Raw genomic sequence first — 11,001 nt, 5'->3', positions numbered from 1 at the left:
ATGAAGACTCATGCTGCTGCAAGTTAGCGAGCAGGCAAGATCAGTAGAATACCTCACTTTGCAAACGGAAGATGGCCAGAGAGCGTGAGGACGAAGCCATGTCGTAGCTGCAGCGAGCGTATTAAGCTGTGTTTTCACTTGTTAGTATTGGCGCCAAGCACATAACTTTGATTATTTATATTCATTGTTTAAATGTTTGTGTAGAGTTCCAGCTGAGCTAATGATGATATTCACATGATGGCTTTCTAATTATGATTTCAGTAACTCCAGTTTCACTCTCTAATATTAGTTAAAGCTTTCATTATACAATATACGAGGTGCGACAATACAGTAATGAGAATGAAGTGAAAAAAATGTTGCTTACCATTTTAGCCAAGTTTAGTGTTATCTCCTTCAAAGTAGTTCCTTGACCGCAGTTTTGACTCTTGGAAAAAGGAAAAGGTCACATTGAAAAAAGCCTAATGGAGTGATATCTGGTGAATAAGGTGGCTGTGGTAGTACTGACATTTGTTTTGAGGTTAATAATTGCTGTACTGACAGAGCAGTATGGTATGGCACATTATCGTGATGCAGAATCAAAGTATCAGCAATGTTGGCGTGGACACGAAGAACTCTTTTATGAAGTCTTTCCAAAATTTCTTTGTAGTAATATTGGTTAACTGTTTGTCCAGGAGGCATCCACTCTTATGAACAATTCCCATGAGGTTGATGGTCGTCCACTGCAGTCTTCATCTTCAATATTCATTCTGCCTTCTCTAAACATCTTATGCCAACGAAAAACTTGAGCTCTTGACATAACCTCCTCTCCAAAAGCCTTCAGAAGCTTACCATAAGTTGTCGTCGCGTTTTCACCCAATTTAACGCAAAAATAATTGTCATACCGTTGCGCAATATTATGCCGTTCCATTTCCGTGATGAGAGACACAAACACATGTTAACTTGTTGCAGCACAACTCACGACTGAGCAGTTGCATTGATGTGCCACTTTGCTTGAAGCAGCTTATAGACCAAGGTCAAAGATGTTGTGCCTATGCAAGCCTGCAGGGTTGCCACATCTTGCAAAGAAAATCAGTCTCATTACTTTATTGTCGCACCTTGTATATCACTGGTGGCCTTGAACAGACAAGTCATGAACCTGCACTGAGCGGACTAGCTCAGGTAAGTTTTTTGGTGAGGTTATGTCAAGAGCTCAATTTTTTCGTTGGCATAAAATGTTTAGTGAAGGCAGAACAAATGCTGAAGATGAAGACCTTAGTGGATGACCATCAACCTCACAGATGGATGTCAACTTGGCCAGGGTGCGTGAACTCATACGATCTGATCGAAGATTATCCGTGAAAATGATTTCAGAAGACCTGAATATCACTTGAGAAATGGTTTGTGAAATAATAACTAAAGATCTTTGTATGAGAAAGATTTGTGCAAAGATGGTCCCCAAAAATCTAACACCACCACAGCGAGAAACACGGAAAAATGTGGCAGCCAATATGTTAGAGCAAACGGAAATCAATCCAGAGTTGTTGAGCTGTGTTATCAATGGTGATGAAAATTGTTTTTTTCAGTACAATCCAGAGACAAAACACCAAAGTTCGCAATGGTGCTCAAAGTGATCACCCGGACCAAAAAAAGCTCACATGTCAAAGTCAAAATTGAAACGTATGCTTGTGTGCTTCTTTGATTCCAGGGGAATTGTTCATAAAGAGTCGGTGTCTCCTGGACAAACAGATAACCAATATTACTCCAAAGAAATTTTGGAAAGACTTCGTAAAAGAATTCTTTGTGTCCGTGCGAACATTGCTGATAATTGGATTCTGCATCACGATAATGTGCCATCCCATACTGCTCTGTCAGTACAGCAATTTTTAACCTCAAAACAAATTTCAGTGCTACCACCGCCACCTTATTAACCAGATATCGCCCTGTGCGACTTTTTTCCATTGCGAAGAGTCAAAACGGCGTCAAGGGACACCATTTTCAAACAACACAAGATGTCCAAAATTCTGTGAAGAGAGTCTTGAAGGATATTACAGGATATTACGGAAGATGAGTTCCAGAAGTGTTTGCATCTAGGGCAGAAGCGCTGGAAAAAGTGTGTGCAATCAGTATACACTGCGAAATAGGGCAGCTAGCAGAAATTTCGTGGCTGTTGTGACGGTTTTGGGTTTCAGGATAAGGACTGATTTGTTAATACTGTTAATGTGCATACAATAAGTATGATGTTCCTGGTGAACCTGCAACTAGACAATTTTCATTATGGGTTTAAACAAGGAGTCAGTTGGAAGCAGTGCGAAGGAGATATTACAAAATACATCCTTCGCTGTTAAAACAATAAAAAATGCAGCGGACTATGTTACATACTACAATGTTCAAAATGTAAAATAAAGAGCATGTAGAACATCGATTCTTTTGACCACTGACCGTTCATTTATCCGGTGTCTGCAGAATAGAAAGGTCGGAATACACCAATGTCATCGCTAGTGTCCTCAATATCGCTAGCACACAACACAATAACCATTTCTTCCACTTCGCCTGTCAATTTTTCTTGGTCTGCATAAGTTTTCTCACCTTCCACATGTCTGCAAATTACTGCCCATTCCTGTTCAGTAATGGAGGAAACGTTTTCCTCAGCTAGCTTCCACATGTCCTCCAGCTTGAAAGTTACATTCTTAGCAGCAACCCAGTTCGTTACCTGTGCCTATACCATTTCTACAGCGTTTAGCTTGGGATAGTAAGGTGGTAAATGGAGAACAAATTGACCATAACGCGCCGGAAGTTTATCAGCAGTGAAAACCTTTGCAGGTTTGTTGCTTTCTATTAAAGCAAGCAACTCAATCTTTGTGCTTTCCTGGGCAAATTGAATGTTACGAGAATGTAGCCAATATGCCATCTCAGCTTTGCTGCTATGCGTTAAAGGTGGTTTTTAATGCAGAACATTAGGATAGCTAGCACTGTCAAGGACAATAACCGAATTTTTCGGCAAGTTCGGCATCAGCTAATGTTCCAGCCACCTGATAAAAAATATATTCGTTCAGTCAAAGTGTGACCCTGTTTTAGGAATGTACTTCACTCAGATTGTAAAAGATAAATCAATTAATTTTAAAAAAAATTGCAGAATGATTTCTTCATGATAATCTCCCGTTTTAGTTCTGGATTTGAAAATTAAAAGTGCGTTTGGCACAAAACGAAACTTTCCTCCCATGATCTGTTACATTTCATAAACGCGTTAAATTTTGGAATTTTCAGCCGCTGCTTGGTAGAACATGTTTAAATTTAAAAGAAATTCTCACTTTCTTCTGTTTTACAATATTACAGTATGTGACCTATGACTGTATGTTTCATCTACATATACACTCTTAACGGTGTTTTTTTTGTTTTATTTAAATACTCAGTACATTTACAGTATATTTCTAAGCGTTCCACAAGCATCTTCGAGTTGTCCTTTGTTTTGCATCACCTGGTAAATAGTAGATATGTCAATTTCACAAAAAATATGTAAGTAATACAAGGACATAAAATACTGACATATTTGAAACCTAACTTGTGGAGTAAGAATCTTAATGAAGAAATACTTCCTTTAAGGAGGTATTTTCTCTCATTCTGGAAAAAAGTGACTTTACATGTGACGCTGTCTGTTTATAATGTGAAAATAGTGTACTAGTCACCACACAACTTTCTAGAATGAAATTTTCACTCTACAGTGGAGTGTGCGCTGATAATCTGCCAGGAAGTTTCACCACACAACTTGTTCATCAAAATCTTGTACATGTAAAATTTTTGTCTTTTTATTCCTGTTTTTTTTTCCTGGAGTAGAAAAACCCTCATAACTGCCAGCAACTACTTTTTCTCCCTCTTTCTTTTCTCTTCTTACCGTTCGAGGTCAAACACAAATAGCATCCTCAACTCGTTCTAGGTTACTTTTTAATAGGACTTTTATCCCCTCTTTTGCCTCTCTCGACATGAATTTAATTACATGCCTGGCAGTGCAGAACTCTTCCTGCACCTACGGTACTTGGAGACTGTGATGCCATGCCGTGTATAGTGGTGCGATCACTAGATGTGCGCTGGGTAGACGGCAGTGGACTGAGGTGGCCTCCGGTTAAGAACAAGTGAATGAACTCGGCCAGCGCTTTGGGTGTAAATGCGTCACTGCACATTGGCCACCTTATCCTGTGCGTGCTATGCATGCTATACTTCCGTAACTTCCTAGCAACAGTGATAAGGGTGTGCGCGCATCCCATTGTCAGGTCCATCTTCTCTGTCGTTTCCGCTAGAGAAAGAAAAGAAGGGCTACAATGCTCAGATATAAATCAGGGTACATATGTGTATTTTAGCGCTTCATAGTGTTTTAGTTGATATCATTGTGTATTCATTATAATTTTAGTGAACATGTATATTTTTAATGTTTTTAAATAATTTCTGCCTTGTTGAAGCAGTATGTACGAAGTAGTGAGCTCTTCAAAATCTACAAACATGTCAGATTGTAAATGTATGCTGGAAAGTCTGTAGAAAATTCCATCTGCAAGACTTAGTTTTGAGGGGAAAAGTGACTTGATCAAACAAGAACGGTGTACATCAAATCTTCCTTATTTAAATAAAGTAATTAAAAATTATGTCTGACATTTTGACGAATCTTGGTACTCTTCTTGCAAATGGTTACTTGGGTATAGAGAGACACGAAAACAGTATTGTTGGCCATGTGTTTTGCGTTTAGACAATGTCAACATCTCACCTCATATGGTTCCGTGAAGCAGTACCTGAAACATCAAAACTAATGAAATTAACTTCAACAATTCTTGCACCAATGCTTTGGCAGAAAGATCATTTTCAACGTTGAAGAGAATCAAACTTTGTCTTCGAAATCCACAGTCACATTTCAGACTTTCTCACTTTGCTTTGTTGTACACTGAAAAAGGATTGCTCAAATCTGTGAACAACAAGTGTCATTCTACTACTACATAATTAAAGTTTTTGAGATGAAGGATAGCAGCATTGTCTTCAAATACAAATAAAACGGCGAGTATCAGAACTTTTTATGTCATCCTTCTTAGTGTAGACACAATAACAGGTATTTTGTGTGTATTCGGTATCGCTCAGTAGGCGTAATCTTTACAAGGTTTGGTCTTGTACTATGATAGATGGCACACGGCATTATTCAGTGTAATGCTAGGGCATGATGCGACACAATTATGGGTAATCGTAAACCACAACATAATAATTATAACAGTGACAGTAATAATAATAATTACAACAACAGTATTGTTACTTAGATAATCATAAACAATGACAGTAATAGTAATACAGGATGATTTCAAAAAAGCGTCAGTTTTGATATATCAAAGTAAGAATTTTATTAAAAAAACACAATCCTACTCTATCCTGTGCAAGCTTCTTCATCCCCCAGCACCTACTGCAGCCTACATCCTTCTGAATCTGCTTAGTGTATTCATCTCTTGGTCTCCCTCTACGATTTTTACCCTCCACGCTGCCCTCCAATACTAAATTGGTGATCCCTCGATGTCTCAGAACATCTCCTACCAACCGATCCCTTCTTCTAGTCAAGTTGTGCCACAAGCTCCTCATCTCTCCTCCAATTCTCCCCAATAACCTTCCCATTTCATGTACGAAAAATGTGATATGTATGACCTCCTCTACTGCACTGGCATACAAGAACTCTGTCCATGAAATTCACTATGACTGTACGACAAGTTCCAACACCCGTTTTGTTAACAACTCATCTAATTTCTTCCATCAAGTCATGGATGTTTTCGGGTTTATTGGCATACACTTTTAACTTAAAATGACCGCAATGAAAAAAGCCACAAGGAGTTAAGTGACATGACCTTGGTGGCCACTGATGATCAGCACTGCGCGAAATGCGATCAGGGTACTGCTCATGAAACAATTAGATAGTAGCGTGAAAAGTATGGCAACTGGCACCATCCTGCTTAAATCAGAATTCTTCGATGTCCATTCTATCCAAATGAGGCCACATAAACTTTCTATCTCCACTGAGTATCCTGCCTCATCTTCAAAAAAGTAAGGGCTGATTGCACCACTCGACCAAAAGCCGCACTAACTGTCACTCGTTGTGGATGTGTTTCCCATTCTTGGCTCGTAAAAGGATTTTTCTGACTTCTGCGTATTCCGAAAACCATTTAACTGGAAAAGTGCTTCATCGCGGAAGATGAGCTTTTTTTGCGAAGCTGTCGTCCTCTTGTCATCCTCACAGAACCAGTCAACACACTGTCATCTCTTCTGGTGATCCATCACTTTCAGCTGCTGCGTCAACTGAATTTTATCGGTGTGGTAATGGAGATTATACCTGTGAAGAACAGCTTGAGCCTAATTGTTGGCAATGGTGACGAACTGATTCCATTGTGCTAAGAGCCAAACTTTCACGAACCACCGCAATATTCTACTCATTTCGGCCAGAACGACAATGCCAGGGACTTTTAAGGTTTAGTATTGAACGGATCTCAAAGAACTTTTTCATACGTCTATGAACTGTTGATTCTGTCGGTGCCTTATTACGCCCCAGAATCGCGCGAAGTCCCCTGACAGTAGCTGTACAGATTTCTCCATTCTGATAAAACGTTACCACGAATAGCACATGCTGTGCACAAGTCAACTGCTCCATGGTTGGGTACCAAATGCGAGAAATTCAAACTGAGTCAACGATCAGAATATTCCTAGGCATAGAAATGAATCAAAACAATGTCACCAACCATCGTTGTTTTTCAGCCACCCTTTAGTTACAACAACAATACTGTTACTCTTAACAATTTTTTTAAAAGCAATTACAGTTACAAATACAGGGTGGCGCACGAAATGTGTTACCATTTTGTTTTTGAATATAAACTTTATTGTCAATACAATCTGAAAGGAACATATACAACAATGAAGAGCCGTCCATAGAGATTTGTTCTAACTCAGCACATGCTCAATATGTCCACCATTTCGTTTCCAAATTTCCTTCAAACGAACACTGAAGTTAGTGACTACCCTATGGCACATGTTTTCCGTAATTTCACTGCAAACTTGAAGAATAAGTCTTCTGAGCTCCATTAAATCACGTGGACGTTTAGAGAAATTTTTTTCCTTTTGGTACCCCCAAACCACAGCGTCTAAATGAAAATGCGCCTCGTCTGAAAACCAAATGTTGTTGAGAGTTTCTTCCCTTTCCCCCACCCAATGAGCAAATGGTAGTCTCTGCTGCTTGTGTTCTTCAGTGAGCTTCTGTGCACAGGTCATCTTGTATGGGTACATATGGAGGTCACTTTTAAGAATGTGGTGAATGGAGCGTCTGGATATTCCCAGTTGCACTGCTGCCTTTTACACGATTTGCCGGGACTTCTCTGTACAGCAACTCATACCGCTTTAATATTCTCCGGAGAACAAACAGGCTTAAGCCGAGGTCGCTTCGCTTCCAATACTGTTTCTTCCTGTATATATTTATCGAACAACCTGTGGATGGTCTTCTTGCAATGTACCCATCGTGTGTTGTCGAAAACGCCTCTGAGTCACAATAAGTCTTTTCGTTTCATGAAAAAGTAACACAATTGCCGATAGTTGCTGTGTCGTCAGTCTTCCGTTGTCAGCCATTGCTGCTTACTAGTCTCCTAGCGGCAGTATCGTGAATTACACGTCATTTCGTAACTCATTTGTTTTTCCAGGCTCTGCTGGTACTGCTGTAGAGATCCCAGCAGGATATCTAGTGTGCGTCGTAAATTGTGAAAGAAACAATTGGTAACACATTTCGTGCGCCACCCTGTACCTCACGCCTCACCACTAGATTCGAGACTTCTCAGATAGTGATTTGATGGTAAATTCAGCCGTTCTGCTGCTCAGGAACGGCAGTATTGCTGAACAGTCACTTGACTGAATGGAGGATGACGGTGTATGTGGTGAGAACTGAGACGAAGGCGGCGAGGAACTTTAGGTCGAGCTGCACGATGCCGTAGACGCTGAACTTGGGAGCGCGGCGCTCGACCTGTCGCAGGAAGAGCAGAAGCTCGCGCTCGAGGCAGCCGCCAGGTGGCGCCTGCAGCAGCAGCCGTGATGCCACGTCGGCTGTGCCGAGCGCCTCGCGGGCGGCCACGTGCGCCGGCACCAGAACCGTGAGCAGCGTTGCCAGCTCGTGCAGCAAGGCCAGCCACAGCTGCAGGTGGTGCGCGTCCAGAAACGGAGCCCAGCCAGCCGCCAGCGACGCCACAGTGATGTACATGTACGCCGTCGAGCGCAGCAGCATCAGCGGCACCTGCAGCGCCAGGAACAGCTGGTGCGCGCGCCACACCTCCTTCGCGAGCTCGCAAAGTGTCTCGAACGCCAGTCTGGCGCACCTCACTTGCTGGCAACAAGAGTCCAGCTGGCCGTTCTCGTCATTAGTCCCGAAGTGCGACAGTGCTAGGTTGGTGGGGAAGATTCTTGATGGATGTGCTACATCCATCTCAGACACACATCGCTTCAGATCACACATTTTGCTTCTTATGAACAGGAGCAGGAAATAAAACTTGTACATATTCATCGTGGTCACACAAGCATTGACAAACTGAGCTGACATAATAACAAACGAGTATATTTTGTCCTGAAAGGACAGTATATTCATAAACATTAAGAGCACAACTATGGTGCTTACAAAAGGTGCTATCTTCCAGCCAAAGCCTATGCTCGATTTAACACTCAGTCCCAGATCAGTCTGCTGGCCTTTGTATTCCTGTAGCAGCCGTAGCATTCTTCTGTACTTGCTGAAGTTACAGAAGAATTCTACTAGTACCGTTACTGTGTTAATGCCAAAAGAAGCCACCGAAGCGGCAGTGTGCAAGTTTATGGCCACCTGAAAAGTACTCACGTTGACCGACGGGAAGCTGAGTGGCATTGCCACCATGCCGATCAGTTGCAAGGCGACCACAGCGGCCACATGAGCCGCGCAGCACTTGCTCCTCTGCACTGTCATAGTTGCCACATCTATCCTGAATGTCGTCAGCGCCACAATCTTACAGGCCACGAAAAGTAACCTTGCGTTTGTTAAAAAGTCTCGGCTTTCTTGGAGCTCCTCAACCTGGTACATTGTTTCCCGTTACTGCTATGCTGAAACATAAATAACGCATCAAGGACATGAATAATATCATAGCTGTGAAATAATCTCCTCTTAATAGTACTGAAGCTTAAGATCTACCTAACAGTTTCAGTAGATACACAGACGAAAAAAAAAGGTCCCAGCATCAAGAAGCAGTTCTGCGAGATAAACGAAAGTTGGTTGGCCTGTTTCTGCATCTGAAAGATAACTTCTACTCATATTTCACACCAGTTGTATAGTGATGCCACTACTAGCACCACAGTAAAAATGCACTTCATGTTTGCTTTAAATACGCGCTGTAACGGTCATGAACGTTTGTTACCTTCGACATCGTACATAGTGGATGTTAGTCAAGAATGCATTTAAGACGCCGAAGACGCATGATCAATGATTCGCTGGTCACAAGGATGCACTGTCGCAAGAATACCGGGCTCCAGATGACCACATGGCATTTCCGAGAGGGGGAAGATCGTCGTGTTCAGTCTATGCCTGTGGCGCATCGTACTGCATCTGCAGCAGGAATTGGAGCAGCGATTGGCACTAAAATGACACAACGAGCTGTTACAAATTGGTTATGTAATGGTTAGCTCTGAACAAGACAACCTGTAGCGTGCATTCCACTGACCCTAAGCCACGGCTGTTTGCGGCTTCAATGGTGTCAAGTGAAAACTCGTTGGAGGGAGAAGTGCAGACCTGTTGTGTTTTCTGATGACAGCTGGTTCTGCCTCAGTGCCAGTGATGCCTGTGTGTTTGTTCAAAGAAAGCCAAGTAAGCACCTGCAACCAACCTGTCTGCATCCGAGACACAATGGACCTACACGTGGGGCGCGATTTTGTAAGCCAGCAGCAGCATTCTCATGCTTATCCCATGCACCCTGACTGCAGATTTGTACTTCAGTCTGTTGTGCTGCCGTTCATGAACAGCATTCAAAGGGATGTTTTCCAACAGGATAACGCTCGTCCACAGACCGCTGTAGTAACCCAACATGTTCTACAGATTGTCGACATGTCGTCTTGGCCTCCTTGATAACCAGCTCTAATCGAGGATGTGTGGGACACCGTTAGACAAGAACTCCAGTGTCATCCATAAAAAGTGTTACCGTCCATGTATTGGCCGACCAAGTGCAACAGCCATGGAACTCCATCCCATCAACTGACGTCCGGCACCTGCTCGATACAATGCATGCATGTTTGCATACTTGCATTCAACATTCTGGCTGCTAAAATGATTATTAACGTACCTGCATTTCACATTTGCAATCGTTTCCCTAGCGCTTACATTAACCTGTGATTTTGCAATATTGTGTGTGTGAATTCCGAAGGGACCAAACTGATGAGGTCAACGCTCTCTAGACTTACACACTACTTAAAATAACTTATGCTAAGAACAACACAGACACCCATTCCCGAGAGAGGACACGAACCTCCGGCGGCAGAGGCCGCGCAATCCGTGACATGGCGCCTCAAACCATGCGGCCATTCAGCGCGGATTTGCAATATTAATCACTTAAACATGTTATCTAGCTATCTGTATTCCCGAAACTACTTTTATTGATGTTGGATGTTTTTTTCTGTTAGTGTATTTCTAGCCACAATGAAATCATAGATCGACAAATTCGAGCCTTTTTTGAATATCTTACTTATATCCTTTACATGAATCATACACAGAGTATTTCAGAACGATGAATCCGATTTCACAAGACTGTGTCTGCCAGGATGAATGAAGGTCGAGGGAAGGAACAAGAGTCGAAGATATCTGGAGCACTGTTATAATTACCTGGCAGAGGTAAAGCTAGTCATAGAAATCTGCTAAAAGCCCAAATATAACTTCATGACAGAAATGGTTCCTGATGATGAAATAAATATCTTGGGTTTATCAGTAAATTATCAGTGAAAATATTAAGACAGAATCAACACATGAGAGAA

General features: G+C 41.9%; 1 protein-coding gene across 1 annotated transcript; it reads right to left on the bottom strand.

Moving 5' to 3' along the window:
- Nucleotides 1-7,870: 7,870 nt before the first annotated feature.
- LOC126163245 (uncharacterized) lies at nt 7,871-8,953 on the bottom strand. The gene has a single exon (XM_049920165.1). It carries the CDS (start codon nt 8,951-8,953, stop codon nt 7,871-7,873), a length of 1,083 nt encoding a protein of 360 aa, XP_049776122.1.
- Nucleotides 8,954-11,001: the final 2,048 nt, after the last annotated feature.

The sequence above is a fragment of the Schistocerca cancellata genome, chromosome 1, assembly GCF_023864275.1.
Source record: "Schistocerca cancellata isolate TAMUIC-IGC-003103 chromosome 1, iqSchCanc2.1, whole genome shotgun sequence".
Lineage (NCBI taxonomy): Eukaryota > Metazoa > Arthropoda > Insecta > Orthoptera > Acrididae > Schistocerca > Schistocerca cancellata.
This window is presented reverse-complemented; position numbering and strand designations above follow the sequence as displayed.

Bases quoted from the DNA above. Each gene is read 5' to 3' on its own strand.
- LOC126163245 (XM_049920165.1), bottom strand. From the start codon at position 8,953: ATGACAGTGCAGAGGAGCAAGTGCTGCGCGGCTCATGTGGCCGCTGTG.